The sequence below is a fragment of the Oryzias melastigma genome, unplaced genomic scaffold (assembly GCF_002922805.2).
Source record: "Oryzias melastigma strain HK-1 unplaced genomic scaffold, ASM292280v2 sc00608, whole genome shotgun sequence".
Classification (NCBI taxonomy): Eukaryota; Metazoa; Chordata; class Actinopteri; order Beloniformes; family Adrianichthyidae; genus Oryzias; species Oryzias melastigma.
The window spans coordinates 1-20941 of NW_023417200.1; the positions used below are offsets into that span (position 1 = coordinate 1).

The 20941-nt window shown below is 40.3% G+C and overlaps 2 protein-coding genes across 2 annotated transcripts; both read right to left on the reverse strand.

The window, feature by feature from the left end:
* Positions 1–1816: 1816 nt before the first annotated feature.
* LOC112138461 (scavenger receptor cysteine-rich type 1 protein M130) lies at positions 1817–7090 on the reverse strand (the record flags this gene model as incomplete). Its single annotated transcript, XM_036211124.1, is given in 8 exon segments — positions 1817–1901; positions 1974–2065; positions 2231–2557; positions 4899–5201; positions 5280–5585; positions 5724–6023; positions 6125–6430; positions 6901–7090. Coding segments are annotated over 8 exon segments (1903 nt in total), but the record flags the coding sequence as incomplete, so codon positions are not given.
* An 8000-nt stretch (positions 7091–15090) lies between these two features.
* LOC112138463 (ribonuclease inhibitor) lies at positions 15091–20935 on the reverse strand. Its single transcript, XM_024261017.2, has 2 exons — positions 20487–20935; positions 15091–15847 (listed from the first exon to the last, which is right to left on the reverse strand). The coding sequence occupies exons 1-2, from the start codon at positions 20705–20707 to the stop codon at positions 15658–15660; spliced, it is 411 nt and encodes a 136-aa protein (XP_024116785.1). The 5' UTR covers positions 20708–20935; the 3' UTR covers positions 15091–15657.
* Positions 20936–20941: the final 6 nt, after the last annotated feature.

Genomic DNA, 20941 nt, shown 5'->3' on the forward strand with positions numbered 1-20941 from the left:
TCTTACTCCGTATACACTCCTGCACCTCCTCATTCCACCACCAAGTCGCCATATCAACTTTCTTTCCTGATGACACACAAAGTACACTCCTACCTGTCTCCCTGATCACATTAGCTGTAGTTATCCAGTCATCTAGGAGTACCTCCTGACCACCCAGAGACTGTTTACAATGTTCCTTAAAAGTCATGCAACAATCTTCTTTTTTCAGCTTCCACCAGTCTGTCCTCTTCTCTGCCTTTGCCCTCTCTTTCTTCATCTTCTTCACCACCAGAGTCATTCTACACACCACCATCCTGTGCTGTCTGGAAACACTACTGAGACTTAAACAATCTTGTTAGTTCAAACATTCAACACATGTTGACACATTCATACGATATTAAAATGTATTGTCACCTATCAATGAAATATTGATCAACATCTTCACAGGATCGTCTACTTTTGGTCAGAAATCCAGAGGTGATCAAAATGTTGTTCCTAAGACACTGTGCAGCTAAACGTGAGATCTGGTTGTTGTTCATGTGACTCATTTAATTAGAAAATAAGTGTTTCTAATAAAGTTTTGTAAAAAGAATTCATAATATTCGTGAGTTGTTATTTTCATTTTAAGTTGAATGTTTTTATCATGCAATTTATTTTATTGTAAATCCAATTTACATAATTCTACATTCAGTAGAAATGCAGTTAGTGAGGACACATCTGAAATAGATCAGTTGACTTTCACAATACAAGTAACAATAGCATTTATTTAAAATTTAAACTACACAAAAAATATATTTTTTTAACATCTAATGCTCACAACCCAACTCTCATATTTATGAACATGTATAATTAATGGAGTTAATTGAGTCATATTTGTGGTAGTTTCTCTGTCTAACAAAGTTATTGCTTCTGCTTTCATGAAAACGTTTTTTATTATGACTTGTTTATTTCCAGTAATTAAGCTGATGTTGATTTACATTTTAAAAACACATTAACATGTAAAAGAACAAAAAAAATTGTAATAAAATTAAACTTTCCAAAAGACACAACAAAAGTCTCTAAACAAATCTTCATACATTTTCAGATTCTGTTAAAAAATATTATTCCCTACAAAATAAATGTAGTTATGAAACTCAAATATTTTTAATTAATCCGTATTGTCTAAATCAGAGATTATTTACACATTATTTCTTCTTACATAAAAGCGGTTACAATAAAAACACAGACTTTGTAAAAATTGAAGACATTTATAGATTAAAAAGAACAAAGACTAAACTGTTGGTATAAGTAGACATTTGGTTTTTCTGTTATTTGACAATAATTCACTAAAAGATGAACAGAAGACGATAAACTCTTGATAATATTTCATCATTTTAAACAGATCAAACACATGAAAACAAAACAAATAAAAAAGTTATTAAAATGATTTACAAGTCAACTTTATGAAGGTCTAAGGAGGTTTTTTGATGGTCTGGAAGGTCCAGCTCTTTACAGACCTACAGAGGATTTCAGACCAAGAGAAATGTTTCTAAGAGGAAATCTGAATCAAATTAAAGACAGACGGACATTTCAGAGTGACTCCTCTCATTTGTTACTCAAATATACGGCAGAACAATCAAACTGTCAAAATAATCCTGGAGCTCCATCAGTCGGTGTTTATAAAGACGATCAGCTGTTTTTCTGGAACATTTTACTGCAGATTGGATTTTATAGATCAGAAATACTTTGATTTTAACAGACTTTAACATTTTTTCCAACTGTAATCAAATGATAATCGTCTCCACTTCAGAAACCTCATTTCCTGAAATGCTGAGTGTGTGTTTTCAGTTCTCCTGCAGTCTCCTCCTCTCTCTTGGCCTCAGAGCTGGACCATCATCAACAGGACGGTTTCTCTTGGGTTCCTGCATCCGCCTGCTCTTGGTCTGAAAAGACGCGTTTCATAGTTACAACAGGAAGTCGGGTAACAACGATGACGAGGAGGAAGGCTGTAGTACCTTAAAGTAGACGTAGAGGGCAGATGTTGAAACCACCATGATCAGCAGGACCACAACATGTCTGATGATGAATTCAGTCAGAGAAACTGAAACTGAGAACAACACAAACTACATTCATTATTAAAAGTCGTTTCATTGAAACCCAAAACTGTTGTTGTGATGTTGAAGCCCAAAATGAAGCATTTTCATCAGAGAAACTAGAACGATGGTGAATGAAGTGGTTTGTGTGAAACCAAGTGGAGGATCAGTTCAAATACCTAAAACAGTCAGACTCAGCTGCTGGCTTTGGAGCGTCAGGTTTTGGGAGTTGATGTGGACGTGGTGAACACAGATGTAATCTCCTTGGTGGGCGTGGCTCGCCTCCAAGAATGAGAAGAGGGCGGAGTTATTGACAGCCGGCAGGGTGTTGTTCAGAGTTGTGGTGGAGTTGTTGAAGATGAGCTGGAAGATCCCGCCTTGGTACAGATGATGGGAGGAGCAAATGATGCTGAAACTGGTACCAAAGAAGACCTGCAACCCCTGATTTCTAGCCTTGGAGACCCCACTGCTGGAAGAGACGGAGATGTTTGGACTTTCCAGGGAATCTGTTGGAGAGAAGAGAAAATGTCAACTTTCCTGTACAAAGATCCCATCAATGTTGTTCATGTGATAAGTGTGCACTCCTGACTTGCAGCCTTTCAGAAATGAGGAATTTAAGGACAAATCCAAATTGCTTCGTTACCCCTCCAGCTTCTCTCCATTCCTATATTTAGGCCTTCAAGAAAAAAAATAGTGTCTTCAAATCCGGCTGTATCTACTGCACAGTGATGTCATCAATAGTCACTGGTCATCTACGTTAATGTGGATCTTCCAGCACTCAGAAAATACATGACAACATTTGTGTTACAACTTTAAAAAGCCACACAAAAACAAAAAGTCTTTACATTTAAATGTAAACTTGTGTTCAGGCCACACCCACATGAAAAAATGTTTCTCCTCCAAATAAAAAACCCTTCCTGACACCACTACAGCTTCAAATACCCCGACAGTCGGAGCAATAGGGCGTAGCCAGAATGCAGGGAAGCGATTCAGATTCATTCTAGAATAATCAGAGTGTAGATGGTCTGGACATCCTGAGGACGTCTTACTGTTACGTTTCACGTCTCACAAGCAGCATTTGGGATCTGTCAGTAAGGGGTTAATACTCGCAGATTCCTAAAGACCAGAGTGTGGCGTAAAAGCTCTGTATGACAGCTTCACCAGAACCTCATGAGTTCATGTACATTTCTTCTGAATACTTCAGGATACCATGAAGACAACGGTACGTTCCATCTTCATGACCTCTCTTGAGGTGGTCGTACGAGTCTGTTCACATCTGTTCTCCTCTGAAGATGCAGCAGCTTCTCTCTATGATCCTCCACGGATCCGGATAACCCAAAAACCAGCAGAACCTGGACGGGTGGATGTGACTAAGACCTAGACTGGATTCACTCTGAACACCATTGGCTCAGCAGGAGTTTCCTGTTTCAGCGTTAAGTTAATGTTCAGACCAGATTGGATCAGAAACGATCAGAGGTCCTGCAGCACATTTTGAGCGTCTGCTGCTGCACAGTTTTCTAGCAGCAGCACAATTTGGGAAACGCAGAGAAAATTCTAAAGATTTTTACAAAGATCAAAAGTCTGAACTTTGGTTGATGTGATGTGAAGCTTCTCCAATCAGGAACTCAGTGTAGTGACGTGTTGATGATGTCATCAGTGGGTGGAGTCTAAAACCAACATGGAGGAGAAGCTGATCGTTGATGTTTGTTCTCCTGGACTTTGATATTTATATGGAGACAATAATGAAATTTCCTCTAATTTTATTCTTATTAGTGATGATTCAAAATGAAAATTTGTGGCAGAAACTGAATAAAAATCAAACATTTGGTTGAATACTAAATAGTTACTGAATATCAAATGTGGATGTTTAACTTTTCATAGTTTTTTATATATTACATAAAAAGTCCAGACTAAATTTCTGAGATGTTTTTTAAATAAAGTAAATGTTTATTTCATATTCTTCTAAAGCCTTTCCAGTATCTCAGTGTTCTTCATTGATTTCAAGCTGAATTTAAAGTTAACAGGGTTAAAGTATGGAGTCAAATCAGGAACAGTTATAACTGAATGAAAAACAGATGATAAATTTGATCATTAGAAAAATAACAATTTTAACAAAACTTGAATAATAGCTCTGCGAAAGACTGGCGACCTGTCCAGGGTGTACCCCGCCTTCGCCCATCAGTATTCGGGTTAGGCTCCGGCGCCCCCACGACCCCGAAAGGGACAAAGCGGACAAGAAGATGAATGAATGAATACATGAATAATAAAAAAAAATGAAAGGAAATGAAAAACCAGACGTTACATTTGCTAACAGTTTTAAACTTTAAAGTACTCATTGTACATTTTTAATAATTTTAGTAGTAAAAATTTAAATGTAAAACTTGAATAATGAAAAACCTTTAAACCTAAAATTTTAGTTTCAACTTGTTTTTCTTTTTCNAACCAGACTTTAAATTTGCTAACAGTTTTAAACTTTAAAGTATTCATTGTAAATTTTATAATTTTATTAGTAAAAATTTAAATGTAAAACTTGAATAATCAAAAAACTTTAAACCTAAAATTTTAGTTTCAACTTGTGTTTTTCTTTTTCATTTCTGTCCTTCTGGTTTTAATATTCTCAAAGACTCGTCCCCCACATAAAATTAGGCTAAATAGTAAAAACTTTGAGTTTTAGATTTTCAACTCTTGTTTTTTAAATCTTCAATAATTCATTCAAGCTTACAATGTGTACATTTGAGTTCAAAAAATGTTTTCACATTTTCACAATAGTTTCACATACTTTGAGAAAACGTCTCATTTTGACAGTTAACTTTCTCCATAGTTTAAAACATAAAAACATCAGTTTACCTGAACATGAAACCTCCAGTCTGTCCTCACTATAATAATTATAATCATAACCAAAGACACAGTGATCAGAAAGTGACTTCCAACAGGAGGACTCGATCCTCCACACATCTCTCCGTGTAGAATTGTCTGTGACTTCTTGGAACACAGAAGAACCACAATCCAGCCGTGAACACACTGCAGTTGCTGATTCATGATTCCAGTTTTCCTCTGATTTATAGTCATAAACTGGTCTCCACTCTTTGCTGTAGAACATTTCCAGAACTCCAGCACAGCGGCTGGTCGTTCCCACCAACCTTAAAGAGACTGGAGGAAAACAGAAAGTGAAGTAAAAATAAAGAAGTCATTCTGTTAACAGCACTAAAACTAAAGCTTCTCCTCTACCTGAACAGGTGAGCTCAACAGCTTTACCAGAAGAACAGAACTTCTGAGATGAACTGCTACTTTTACAGTGGAGTAAAGCAGACTCATGACCTTCACAGAGGAACTCTCTGCTCCACTCTGGAGCCTCTGTTTCTCCATAGACCGCCCCCTGGAGGACTGAAGGAGCCCCACATCCCAGCTCCCTACAGACCACCTCTGCATCCTGCTGGTCAAAGTCATCTTCACACACTATGGACCAGGAGTTGTTAGACTTCACCTCCAGCCTGCCTGAACACCGATTGTCTCCGTTCACCAGCCTGATGGATTCTGTGGATCCAGAGGAGAAGATCAAGATCAAGGTTTTAAAAATGTCTTCTGAAGTCTTTTGCTAACACCTCATGGTGTTTCTGTGTGGAGATGTTGTTCTTCTGAACAGTTAAACACTGAAGAGAAAACAGTTGTTACCTGAGCAGGTGATGTTTATCTGGGCAGAGCTTGAAGAATCGTCCACTTCCACACATTCCCTCCACAGAGACATATTCTTCATGCAGTCTGTTTCGATCCACCACACAGGTTTTTTTCCTCTATCTCTTTTGTATGATTCAGAAACAAATGAACCACAGTTCAGCCGATGACAAACAACCTGAAATGACTCTGGGGACCATCTATGATGTAACTGAACTGGTCTCCATTCTTGGTGGTGTTTCAAATGAAGTTCACCAGAGCAACGACTGGCTCCTCCTACCAACATCACCTGATCAGGATCTGAACAAACAAGAGTAAAATAAGAGGAGAGACCTAAAAAAAAACACTGAACAAAAAAATGTAATAAAATAAAAATACAGAAACTAAACCTGCAGATCTACCTGAACAGGTGATCTCCACAGCTTTACCAGGAGGACAGGTCCATCTTGTGAGCTGTGAACTTCTACATTTCAGGAGAGCAGACTCATGACCTTCACAGAGGAAGTCTCTGCTCCACTCTGGTGCCTCTGTTTCTCCATAGAGCGCCCCCTGGAGGCCTGATGGAGCCCCACAGTCCAGCTCCCTACAGACCACCTCTGCATCCTGCTGGTCAAAGTCATCTTCACACACTATGGACCAGGAGGTGTTAGACTTCACCTCCAGCCTGCCTGAACACTGATTGTCTCCGTTCACCAGCCTGATGGATTCTGTGGATCCAAAGGAGAAGATCAAGACAGATGCTGGACTGTTCTGGATCCAATCAGAACAGTTTTCATTTCCACAAACTACTTCTGCATTTCTATGGGAGGTTCCCGCTCTGTCTGTTTGTTGATGGTTTTTGGATGTTACTCCCCCATGAGTCAGAAATGAGAATCTGAACATTTCAGTGGATCTTCTGCTGTTCTGGAGCCAGGTCACATGGACAGCAGTGTCAGAACAGCCTCAGACCCATTGAGATGAATGGAGAACTGCTCCAAAAGGCTGTTCTCAGTTGGGCAGAACATTCTGACTGATGGGTTGTTGTGGGTTCAGGACTCACACAAAGACCATCTGAGGGATTCTTTACAAATGTGTTTACAGACTCAGAGAGAGAAGACTGGAACCACATTGTTCTGTTGGATCAAAGAGACTGTTCTAACCTGGAGAAAGACATTGAAAGAACCATCAATGTTTTTACCTGAACAGGTGATCTCAGTAAAATCCATCTCAGTCATGAGGTATTTCCTACACTCCGTTAAATTAGATCCATCACAGCTACTATACAGTCCCCAGACATCCTCTCTAGAGTCTTGTCGCCTTCTTCTGACTGTGATTGGTGAACCACAGTCCATCAGTTTACATACAGACTCTGCAAACTTCATTTTAAAACTGTAGACATCAACAGATCTCCATTCTCCCATGATCTTCATCTTCAGTGTTCCGGCACAACGATGGTCTCCATCAACCAACCNAGGGTGGACTCGGTGGGAACTGTGCTGCAGAAGAGGATGAAGGCTATAAGCCGAAACATCCTGGACAATCCCAGAAATCCTCTACATAGCACAATGTCTGCACAGAGGAGCACACGGAGTAACAGGCTCCTTTCACTGCGCTGCAGGACTGAGCGCTTTAAGAACTCATTTGTCCCTTCAGCCATCAGGCTGTTTAACAAATCTGCCTGATATAAACTGGTATTTTATTTTATTTTATGAATCTGTTATTTTTTTATTGGTATTTATTGGTATTTATTGTGTGTGTTTGTTGTATTCTGTTCTGCTGCCGAACACCTGAATTTCTCCCTTGGGAGATTAATAAAGTTCTATCTATCTATCTATCTATCTATCTAAACATCAGATTAAATTATATTCCTTCATCTTGAATCCTAAATATTAAAATCCATTTTCAAACATGATCAGACTGCAAAGTGAATTGTTCAGTGAGAATTGAAGACCACTTTGAACTAGATTAACAATGTATTGATGGTTGAAAGCAATCAAGATTTGAGGCATTTTAAAACTGTTGGTCAAAAATCTCCAGTTTAAACATGGATGCAGCTTCACTAATCTAGTGAAACAGCTGTTCTAACCTTCTTTATACTACCACCAGGTGGTGCTAAAAATGTTATTTAATATATAGGACAACTGATGTGATGAAGAGTTTAAAGTTCTTTTATCTACAGTAGTTTTAGAGATCTCATTAACTCTGTTCACAGGATCATCTCCAGCCTTTATCAAAATGTCTTAAACTTTCAGAATAAAAGCCTTTTACCAGCAGAATAAGATCATTTGACATCATCATTGAACATCTGGTTCCTGTTCCAGAAAGCAGAGTATGTTGGATATCCGGGTAAGTTTTAAAGTAACTTGGTCTACATTCTCCTCTTTCTGTTCTAAAATCAGCAGTTATCTACGGGGCATGTCAGTTACCATAGCAACCCACTCTCTGAACATAACCTCTTCTGGAGCAGGTTCTGTTCAGAGAGTGAGTCTGTTTCTGACAGGAGTAGGAACTGTTTTCTCTCTAAATCTGAACAGTTATTTGTTGTTGCCGGGTAAACTTTCAAGAACTCCCAGTGGTCTTTTAAGGAGGATTCTGTCATTTTTAGACTAAATACACATTTAAATGCATCACTTAGAGACAAATCAGTGAAATGAAGGTGTAGTCTTCTGTTTCACCACAAGAGGGAGTTTCTGCTGTTANCTGTTTTCTCTCTAAATCTGAACAGTTATTTGTTGTTGCCGGGTAGACTTTCAAGAACTCCCAGTGGTCTTTTAAGGAGGATTCTGTCATTTTTAGACCAAAAACCTGTGTTGTTTTCTAGGACATAGTTTCTGCAGAGCAGCAGATTACTGAGCACGGCGTGACTCTTTGACAGTGATCCTGTGGACGTAGAAGCACAAATCATACGAGTCTTGATGAGTTCACACATGGATGTTCTGTTTTATTCCAAACATCATTGATAAAGATTCTGCTCTACAAGACTTATGATCTTCCCCAGCATGGCGGTGCACGTGGTTGCAGCAGTCTTGATTGGTGGTCGTCATGTTTGGAGGATTTTCATGGATGTTTTGTGTCCATTCAGTCAGGCTGATCACACCTCCAGCCGACACCAGCTCCTTCAAATCAGAAGTGAGGCTGCAAAGCTGGACTAACAACTGCATTAAGGATGTTTGTGTTGATCACAGAGACCTGCTGCAACACTCTGTTCTAGATTCAGCTATCAAGCTAACAGGCTACACAGAGCAGTCATGTGACTGAACAGCTGCTTCAGTTAGAGCAGAGGAGGACGTCAACAACAACTGCAGTCAAGTTGGGTTGACGTTGGATTGTTGACAGACATTGGGTCTGGATAAACCTCTCACTTGATCAGGGTCCAGTGTGACTCTGAGAACGGCGCTCCAACATTTCAAATGCACCAGTATTGCTGTGTTTACGCTAAACACAGAGACACACAAGACTGCTGGAGTGTGTACTGACTTCCTCTTTTCAAAATAAAAGCTGGGAGAGTTCAAGCATAGACACTGTGTTTAAAGCTGTTGATGAGATCATTTCTTTGAACTTTGGTGAAGAACTGAGTTTCCCTCTGTGAAAAGTGCTTTAGAAATAAAGATTGACTCTCTGATCTCCTGGAAGGATTAGATCTGAATGTGATCTTTGATAGAATGTTTGTGTTTCATTTGGATTGCTACAGAGTTCTTGTGGTTCCAGAATGATTCCATCTTAACCCTTGTTCTATTCTAGACATGTTTACATTAAAGTGGGTCATCTGGACCCACAAGACAGCAGCTGAACTATTTGATCAAGGATTTTGGATCTTCACTGGTCTGTGGCAGACATGAGATCCTGTCCACCTTTGTCATGGGAGGATCACACATCAATGTAAGGGTCGGGTCATCTGGACCCAGAAGAGAGCATGAGGGCTTTGATTAGTTTAGATTATACCATGGTCCGGGTGAATCCTGGATTCTGATTGGCTGCTGGGTGTGGATTAAAAAGTGATAAACCACACCTAAAAAAGAAGTTCTGGTCACACAGCCCAAACGTTTAGTATCACTGCGCCGGTTTCTTTAAAACATATTTTTCCTTCATCGTCTGGACAAAAACAAGCGGTAAGAGGTGAACTTTCTCTCTGAACTGATGCTTTATTAAACCTGTTGTGACCATTGTAGCATGTTACGATGCCTTCTGACGTCTTTTCACTTATCAAAGGATGGGAAATTAAAGAAAAACTGCAAGTCCAACATTTAAGAGAAATAACTTTTATTTTTCCTAAATAGTTTAAACAGTTTTGATAGAAACATTAGACCCACTGGAGACGTGTACCTGCAGCCATTGGCTATAAGCAAGGCCTCCTCTGAGGTCAAAAGGTCATGCACACTCTCAGATCAGATCAGTGCAGTTGGAGATTGGGTTTTGAGCAGAGAACAGCTCTAGGAAGAAGAAGGAAACTTCTTCAAATTTTTTTTGGTCTTATTTTTTATTTCAACTTACCCCACGTAGCTAAATTTGTGCCAAGACCGTTTTTATTTTACTTTATCTTTTTGATAACTGTTGTGCATTTTTCTTTAACTATTTTGAAGCTCATCACCACCTGTGCTTCTTATTTTTGAAACTGACTGAACGATCCGCTTTGAGACTAAACTCCAGTGAACTTTAAATCCAGCACGCTTTTTCGACGACCATCTACTCTTTTGGCTGTGCAAACCCAGATGACCACCAGAACTTCATCCAGTCGTAAGCTCCAGAAGAGTCTTCGACCGTCCTCCTACACCCTGCGCCAAAGCTGCTGCTGCTTTCATCATCTCATCGGCCTCAGGAGAAACACCTTTGTCTGGTGAGCTTTGTCTGAAAGTCCAGTCCAAGTCCAGCTTCGAGCCACCGTGGTGAGGAGACCCTCTCAGCAAAACTGTTGCGGTTTGATGTGGTCATAACAGCCAATTTGATTTATCCAGACTAGAGTCTTGAACAGTTTAACGTCATTGTTTTCTTTAGATTACAATTTTTCTCTTAAACCGTTCTGAGGCATTACTTTGCTCATCCACCGACTTTCACACACATTCATACACACACACACATACACACACACATGCACTACATTGATTTTCTTTGTTTATTTTGTATATATTTTTATGCTTATCTCTTAATAAATATCAAAAAGGCAGTCGTTGTCCATCTTGTTCTTTCTTTGTGATACGGTCCCTTCAGATGAGAATTTACTTCCTGAAGTGTTGAGATTGATTTTGAAGATTACTCTTTAATCAATTTTAAAGCTAAAATTGATAAACTTTCATCATCGAGTAATTTTTCCTTCCTTTTGGAAGGTGGTGCCCCTTTACGAGACAAAGTCATATTGTTCATTGAACTTGACCCTTTTCACGCTACATACTTTTATGGTGCCCCGTGTGAGGCATTTGTAAAACCTAATCACAAAGAAAAACAAAGTCTGAGCTGTTACAACACCAGACTTTCTACTGCCTTTACTCAACAGAGCTTTGTTAAGGTGCAGCATGAAGATAAGTTCAGGATTTAAAGCTATGACAGTTTAGTTGATCAGTTTCTATTGTATGTGTGCACGAAAACAGAACTAAAAGATTTAAGTAAATTATTATTTTTTCATAGTTCATTAGTTGAGATGCTTGTCTTCATGAAAACTGTAATTGCAATTCTACTTAGAACTTTACAAGACGAAAACATTTTTTGGTCCACTCGATATTGAAACTCTGGATCCAACAACATAAAACACTTCCTGCATTTTTCTATCACGGGGCTTTAGTGTACAACAGATCTCGCGTGTTCCTAGACTGTCATGTGACACTGGGAGGAATTTGATATTACTGGCTGCGTGTTCCAGCAGTTCTTATCATTCTCCCATCACTCTTTGATTGAGCAGAAGGAGTTGCTAACCTTTGCTTGTCACATAACTGGAGTTATGATAGAGTAAACACCTGTTGACGAAAGTCTTGCACTGAAGTGAATTATTCCCACTATATTCTCTGAAATAGTGGTAGTTGTTGTTTTGAAGAGCTTCCGCTTCTGAGCCGACCAATTCACTGTCTTGAAGTAATCTAGAATTTGCAGTGAGGAGTTTCCTTGCAAATGAGACTACACCGTTATGAACTAATCAATGCATGAAAACTGCATGTTTGATCTCTGATGGTTGGAAAACTGATACACTCATCATTTTGTGCTCACATAGTGGTAGAACAACAACAGGCTAAGCTATTGAGGAAAGTAAGTCAGACATCTGTGTCTGCATTTCATTTGCTGTTGGAGATCCTTTCAGAGCTGCAGTCACCACCAGACTGAGCCAGGATCACCAGTGTGCCCTTCTAGGGGCGGAGCTTCTGCCTGTGTATCTGTGGAACCCTTTGAGCTTTTCCCTCCTCCTCCTGTCTCTGCATCTTTCACTCAGAAAGAGAAAACATGGCTTCAGGTGCTGTTTGGTTTAATAAAACCCTTTGTTTGGAGATGTTTAATTGAAATCACATTTCCGTTTCTCAAACTCCTAAATAATCTTTGTATTGAATCTCCAATACAGTTTAAATTAGGATGACAGGATCTTATCCACTTCTCCTGACATTTAAGACTTTTTGAGAATTGCTTGGTTGAAACCATCTTTGAATTTTCTTCTTGAAAATACTTTAAAACAAAGTATTTCTGAACAAGCCTTAACTTCAAACTTTTCCTTGGAAGTGATTGCTAATCGACTCAAGCCTGTCACAGATGTGCTTCATCAACCATTGAAGCCTAGTTTTGAGTTAAGCTTGTGTATTGATCTCAATCATTTTAGCAGTGTTTATGTTTAATCTTTCAGACTTAAACTGTTATGTACTGCTAAAATTTGTCTGCTTGAACTAAGTCAGATGGAATTCTTCTCTTTGAGATTCTCTTTTCTTTTGACCTGCTTCTGCTGCAAAACTACAATGTAAACTTAGCAATAGCTGTCACTGAAATCGTTGGAGTCTTGCTCCGATCAGACTGAATCTTTTGCAGAGGTATCACTGTTCCCAGACCTCTAGCAAAGATCCAGTCCTGAAGGAGAAACCAGGGCTTGTGTTTCAATTGTTGAGCTGTAATCTCTAAGTTTTGCCTTGTCTTTTATTCACTGTTAGTGATAAACGTGTGTGGCTGATGGTTTGGTGACTCTGCTCCATTGAAGTTGTCTGTCTTCAAAGTTTAATTCTTGATTACAAAGAATTGAATTCTTCTAAAATTCATTGTTTTTCTTGGTTGGAGAACCTGCGAGTGGCCTTTTTTCTCAGAAGATCATTGTTGGATGTCTTGGTCCACTGATCTGATCAAAAGAGCTCATACTCCCATGAGGAAGAGGGGGGGTGAAACCCCCATCTGAATGTTCTCCTTCAGTTCTCACTGCCTGGCATGGTGACATCCCCGACTGTGTTCACTTTGAGATAAGCAACTTCCTGGTTTTCTGGTGATGACAATTAACTCGTAAAACAGTGTTTGTTCAGTCACAGAAAACAGTTGACTCGTACTCTCTTTTCTTTTGGCATACCTAAAGACAGATCTGCTAAGTGCTAGGTTCATATTTCTTGCTGACAATTTGTTAAATGGAAACAGTTGAATTTAGAAAATTCCCCTAAATACTGTAATTCTTTAGACAAAGTAACCATCAGCATAAATATGGGTGACTCTCAACATTTTAAAGCTTCTGCCATTGTTGACCTTCTTGATAATCCTGGACACACTTTGACTAGCAAGTCTGAAAGACTCTTATCAGATTATCAAAGCCCCATCCACAGTCTAAGGACTGCAGAGATGGAAACAATTCTCAAAGATCTAGCAACTGAAGCGTTGACTAAAACTTTGAGAAACAAAATTCTAACAGAAATGTTTGTTCACCTTACAGCCAAAGAAACTGTAGGTTTTCAAAAAGAACCTCCTTTGTTGAGTCAAATTCAAGGAAATTCTGACTCACATTTGCAGAAGGTCATAAATCTTCAGGAAGAAAACAAGTTCCTGAAACTCCAGCTTGAAATGTCAGAGCGACATAAGACCCAAGCTGATGCTAACCTGACTGAGCTGACAGCTCATGTTAGCAGACTCAAAGAAGAGAACAGTCATTTCAAGAATGAATGTAAGAACTTGAATATGCAGATCCAAGCTCGCGACATAATCATTCTTACTCTTCATCGTCAAATAACAGAGGTGAATGTAGTGCAGAAAGACTCTCAAAGTGTCATCCAGTCAGGACTACAGAGTCCAGAAGAACTAGAACAAGAGAACAAAGCTTTTGAGAAACAGTTGGAAGCAAAAGAAGAACACATTCAGCTGCTGCAAGAACAGTTAGCTCTGGCTAAGAACAAACTAGGAAAGGCTAACAATCGCTGTGGAACTCTTGCTGAAGAACTAGTGGCTGTAAGAAAAGAACTTAAACAGTCTTTGCAGACTGAGCACACTCAACCTCATCCTTCTCATGAAGAAGATGCAGAATTCTTCACAGTTGAAAGCTTTTGTTGTGGATCTAACTTGCAGTCACGCCCAGCAGCTTCCTTGACTCAGTTTCAGAAACATGAGGCATGTTTGGATTCATGTGAGCCAGACCTGGCTTCCCTTGCTTTGGATCGTTCTTCTGCTCCCTCTGACAGAGAGCTTGACAAGATCGCTCACAGTATTTCCAGGTTTGAACCAATTCCTGGTGGTTCAAATGACATTTGTTCTTACTTGAATGACATTGACTTTTATCTACGAAGGTTTCCAAATGTCACTACTGAAGACAGAATTTACTTGATCAAAGTAACTTCAAGTCGAGAAGTCTTCAAGTTCATCGAACGACAAACTGAACTTGTGAGAAACAACATCCAATTTCTGCGGCAAGCTTTGGAGAAAGAATTTTCTGATCATGACTCTCAGTCTGGTTTAACTGCTGCTATGACAGTCAAACAAGGAAGACATGAGCATCCTCAGGCATATTATTATAGACTCTTGAGAGCCTACTTTGGAGTTCGCAATGAACCGGGGATGGAGGAAGATTTGAACTTCAAAACCCTTTTCATTCAGAACCTCCATCCTGACACGAGTCAACACTTGGGTGTTTCTGCTAACCCCAAATCAGCAACCATACAGCGACTACGTGAGTTGGCCTCTTTGGGTTATCACAGACAAGAAGAGCTCAGTCGTAAATCTTCTGACACAGCAGCTGTGCTTGCAGCAAGCACAGAGCCTGTGTCCGTGAAGCTGGAAGGAGTCTCCTGCACACAGGCAGGAAACTCCTCTCCTCAACAGCAACTTGACAAAAGTTCCTCAAACTTTGAATCAAGGCATTTCAACCAAAACCTGGGTCAGCCCAAAACACTCGTGTCTGAATTAACAGAAGACCAGACACTGACAGAACGAACCAAGCCTAGCTGAAACTCTCTTTCCTGATCCTCCTCCGTCACGTTTCCTCTTCATGTGTTCATGTTTCACCGTAGAGCTGCTGTGGAACACAAGTTCTGTCTTGTAGAAATGACATTGGACACTTTTTCCTGTGATTTTTCTGAAGTTTCCACATATTCAAGCTCTGTTAGCGTGTTATTCTAATACCTGGAACCTTCCTAGACCTTCCTGTGACATCACTACTGAATAGCACTACTGTGCACGTGTGTCACAGAGAAAAGCAGACCCGGCATTAGAAAGCACACAATGTAGTTTGAGATCAACAAGAGAAAACAAACTCAAATCGATGCGTTGACGTAGTCGTGACTAATCGACTAATCGTGGCAGCCCTGAAAACCACAGAAATTCAATGTCTTCTTTTCTAAATTCATCAAGTCTCACTGGACAAAGAAAAAAACCCTTTCACAGCAAGAACAGGTCGGAAATAGAGAAACGGCTGAATGACAATGAAAAAAACCAAATGATTCAAGTTCTGGAAAATCCAGAAACTCTTTGAATCCAAACCTTTCAGCTTCAGTGAAGAACTACAAATGTAGAAATGAACCAACCAGCAGCTTCAATGTTCTGACCTCAGAGTCTGCAGTCTGCAGTTTGGACTCTCCAGTCCAGAACACAGAACCTTCACGGATGAATCCTGGATGCCATTTTCCTCCAGGTCCAGTTCTGTCAGGTGGGACGGGTTGGACTTCAGAGCTGAGGCCACAATTTCATAGTGAGTCTCTGAGAGTCCACATCGTTCTGGAATTCTGTGAAGAGACAGAAAGACAGAAACAGGTGATGATGAATTGAGGCTGTGATGAAGTTCCAGTTGGACATTTGTCTCTTCATCAGAGCTTCATCTTCATCATGAAACAGTCCTCCTCATCAGTCTCTCTCAGACCTTCATCTTTGTGTTGCTTTCATCTGCAGCTGGAGGAGAGAAGGTGGAGCTCCATGGAGCTTCATGCTGTCCTCAGTCTGTCAGTGATCTGAGGTCTGGACCACAAAGTTGACAGTAGAACATCTGGATCACAGAGACTGACTGCTGTCACTCTGACCATCATGATGATGAATGTTGACAGTTTGAAATGTTGCTTCTGATCCACTTTTCTCTTTCCATCTGTTCATTTTCTAGAAGAACATCTGCATCTTCTCCTGTCTGATCCTGAAGATCAGCTTCTTCCAGCCATGAGGAAGCTGTTTCCATGACAACGTCTCCTTCAGGATCAGCTGCAGCATTGGTGTGAACATGAGTGCAGTGACTGACTAACATGCAGCTCTCTGTGCTGACAGATCCATCAACAACTGGAATAATACATCTCCACGCACGTATCCCACATTCCTCCTGGACTATTCTGAGCATGGTGAGCGCTTTCTGCTCCTGTGTGCACGTGTTTCATCTCTGTTCTGTTTCAGAAAGTCGTGCAGCTGCTCAGTTTGAACCCAAACTGTGAGATGTGTGAGGAGCTGCAGCCTCCAAAGTCTCAGGGACTCTGAAGGAGCAGCAGTGGGTTCAGGTCGTTCGGGCTGTCGCCCGGCGCCGTCATGAAGAAAAACTAAAACTGCACGCAACGGTTTTACAACACCACAAACTGGATTTTCAGATTCCTAAAGCCTGGATTGATCCAGAAGAGTTTCTGGTGAATTTGTACTCACACTCTGAGATGTTTCTAGAAGCATCAGAGAAACAAGAATCCAGAAAAAGAGAAGAAAGACGTCTAAAACATGAGTCCTTTCAATGGAACTGGATCAACAAATCAATGCAAGCTGATGAAAAAGCAGATTTCAGACAGATTTCCTGATTTTCTGTGTGTTGGACTCAGATCTTCAACAGAGACTGTATGAATGCAGATGATGACAGATGATTGACTGAACTAAAGGAACCAAAAGGATCAGAAGAAAGAATCAGTTTCTGCTTCCATTTCTTCTTTGAGTTCTCAAACGCTTTCATTCACAGATCAATTATTTCTCTAGAAAGAAGATGATGAACAGAAGAAAGAGCATTCTAGAAATGTGCTTCTAGAATGACTGACATGTGGAAATGAAGACATCCTCTCATTCTGGACCGTCTGCTTTGTGTTCAAACTAGAGCTGTCAGGCGATTAAAACTTTTAATCGCAGTTAATCACATTGTCCTGAGTTAACTTGCGATTAATCGCAAATTAATATGTGGCCTTTTTTAAGAAAAAAAAATGTGTGCTTCGATTAATTTAGCAGTTCTACATTAATTATGAAAACAAGAATGGTAAAATTAATAGTTTTCATCAAAAATACTTTATTTTGTAACATTGTATTGAGATAAACTTTCTAAACAATAAAAGACTGTAACATAAAATGTCTAACAAAAGCCCAAGTGCAAGTGAAGGGCATTTTAAATTCAAAACTTCAATCAACGTTCAGTAAAATAAAATAAAAAAACATCAAAAATAAAATTTCCATTTTCATGTTCTTTTTTTGTCAGGACCAAATCTTTTCCTCCTTTGCTGAAATACAGTAATAAATGAAATAGAGATTTATTATTTCCAATTAACTTTTGTTTTTTAAAACCTTAAAGACTGAGAAAAGCGGGATACACTGTGGATAGTTTGACAGTCTGTTACTGCCGCCGCGTTCTCTGGCTGCAGCTCGATGCAGCGACGTGTCCAGCGGAGCTCACGCCATGAATATGCCAGCAGACAGACCGCTATGCTGGGGCTGGATCACGCTTAAACCTCCAGAACATTTAAAACGTCCCCCGGACGCGTGCCAGTACCACCAGACGTGGTACTGGCACACGAACCGGAGCCGGGTTAGGGTGCAGGAGCTCTCCAGGTCCTAGCGCCGGCCGGTTCTAGCTGGCAGCTCGGTGGTTGGAGACCCGCCGGTGATCTAGTGAGAGCAGCCGGTGAGTTAGAGGGCGATGAGGGACGCCTGCGCGCGATATGGAAAGACAGGTATGAGAAAATCCGCGATTAATGCGTCAAAAAAATTATCGGCGTCAAGAACATGTCAGATTAATGCGTTTTTAACGCGACAAATCTGACAGCCCTAGTTCAAACCATTCAGAAGGTTCTGGATTTCATTTGGACAGATATGTTTGGAGCTAAATTTGGGCCGATATTATTTGAAACCGAAATAAGTAAAATTGAAAATATATAAATGTCCAAAACTTTAGTTATTCAAAAATAAACTGTTATTTTCAGCTTCAAATGTTCTGTTTTTAGGATTCAAATCTAAAAATTTCAGTTTCAAATCTTTTTTTACATTTTCAGCTAGTGCTGCACGATAATATCAGTTACCGATAAATATCGGCTGATATTGGACATTATGACGTCATTACAATAATTCCGATATGAAACAAATTCTCAGATAAAATGGTCCGATAATTAAAGGGTTAAACTGTGACCCTTCCTCTCTCTCCACTCAGTATTTACTTGTGTTACAGCGTCTCTGCTCCCCAAAAGTTTCAGCCTCACCCCTGGGTTTACACTGGACGCAGAACGGAGGCCGCCTCTATTCGGCGCCATGTTAACGTATGGCGTCGTTCACACGAGGACCAATCAGAATCGATGAGGGTGGTAACTTCAGTCCCGGTGCGTTCACTGACTCCTAAAACTGTAATAATTCCTGTCAGGAAATCCCTGCTTTGTCTGCCCTATCATAGTCTGAAGTTGTCCCAAGACGGTGTAAAAACAGAGTTTTATGGCGTATAAACCGCGCGTCCAAAACGCCGTTCTGACCCGTTCAAAGCTCCGTCTTCTTGAGTTAAATACAGGCGTAGAAAACGTTCTACAGAACACCATGTTAAAACTGCTCAGGACCAGTAAACATTTGACATTTGTGGTTTTTCCGGCCCGGTAGCAGGAGTTACTGATCACTCCTGACTGTGTTTTGGGGGGGCTGGGTTGAGGAGGACCTCCACAGGATCAATCGGCCCCGTGCACGCCCCGTGCACGTCTCCCCTCTCCTCCTGGATGTGGAGGTGATGGTTGTTCCCATAAATCAGAGCTCCCTAACGTCGGAGCCAAACACCTGCACCCCCCCTTCAGTCTGAAGACCACCTGAGTCTGAAGGTTGTCCCGCATTAACCCCAGAGGGGGAATAAGGAGACCTTTTTAAATGATTGTCTCCATGAAAATCAGAAAAAGATGACAGTTCAGGACCAGAGCAGCTGCTCCTGCTCGGGTCTCTCCCGGCGTATTGAACGAGCTCCGCTGAAGTCCGTGAGGCTGCAGCCGGAGAACCCTATACTGAACACAACAAGATGGAGCTTTGAACGGACTAGAACAGAGTTTTGGACGCGCCGTTTGTACAATAAAACTCTGATTTTAACACCGTCTTGGGACAACTTCAGACTATGACAGTACAGACTAAACAGACATTTTCTGACAGGAATGATTACAGTTCTCAGTCAGTGAACGCACCGGGACTGAAGTTACCACCCTCATCGATTCTGATTGGTCCTCGTGTTAGCCCCGCCCCAACACGCCACAACGGGGCCAAAAGATTTGTAACTGAAACTTTCAGATTCGTAAATGAAAATCAAAGAGCTGAAACTGAAAAATAAGTTTTGAAATTGAAATTTTGAGGTTTGAAACCTAAAACAGAACATTTGAAGCTGAAAATAACTGTTTATTTTCGAATAGCAAAAAGTTTGGGGCATTTATATTTATTTTAGACCAAACACCAATATTTATTTTAATTTGATTTTTTTGGGTTTCAAATAATATTGGCCTCGATTTAGCTCCATAAATATGATCNGACTGAACTAAAGGAACCAAAAGGATCAGAAGAAAGAATCAGTTTATGCTTCCATTTCTTCTTTGAGTTCTCAAACGGTTTCATTCACAGATCAATGATTTCTCTAGATAGAAGATGATGAACAGAAGAAAGAGCATTCTAGAAATGTGCTGCTAGAATGACTGACATGTGGAAATGAAGACATCCTCTCATTCTGGACCGTCTGCTTTGTGTTCAAACCATTCAGAAGTTTCTGGATTTCATTTGGACAAATATGATCCTTCTTTGATCTTTAGCTAAAAAGATCATTGATGTGTGAAAAACAAACTAATTTTCTTCTTTCATCTTTTGATTTCCAATCATTCTCAAACCTTTCATTATTTGTAATCTGATTAGACAGAAGTCTCAATGGAAACTGAACAGAATAGATGATCACTACAGTAGTCTCTAGCTGCAGCTCTGAGTGGAGCCATCGGTGAGAAGGTTTAGGGGCAGTTAGCTTTTTGACAGAATCAGGAAGGTCTGGAGAGTTGGACTGGATTCCAGAAATCAAATCTAAATGCTGCTTTGTGTTGATTCTTCTAATGCTGGTGTTAGATTGAAATGTGTGACCACAAATGCTAGAAGATGAATGTTGAAGATCTGAACACTGATCTGATTTATCATCACAATCACTTCTGGACTCACCTGAACTTTCTGCAGTTCCTCACAGCTGGGATCAGTCTCCGTCTACCCTCAGGTGATGTCTTGTACTGGTCCAGGTCCAGCTGATCCAGAACCTCCTCTGACATCTGCAGAGTGTAGGCCAGAGCTGAGCAGTGGATCTCTGAGAGTTCCTTCTCTGATTTGTTCTCTGAGTTCAGGAACTCTTGGATCTCCTGATGAACTGAGAGATCCTTCATCTCCATCAGACAGTGATAGATGTTGATGCTTCTGTCAGGAGAGACTCCTTCACTGTTGATCTTCTTCAGGTTGTTGATGGCTCTCTGGATCTTTTTTGGATTTTTCTTTTTCTCTCTCAGCAGGCCTTCTAAAAGTTTCAGGTTGTTGATGGCGCTCAGGATGGTTCCTGGATTCTTCTCTGTCTGACCCAGGAGGCCTCCTAAGAGTCTCTGGTTGGACTCCACAGAGAGACCATGAAG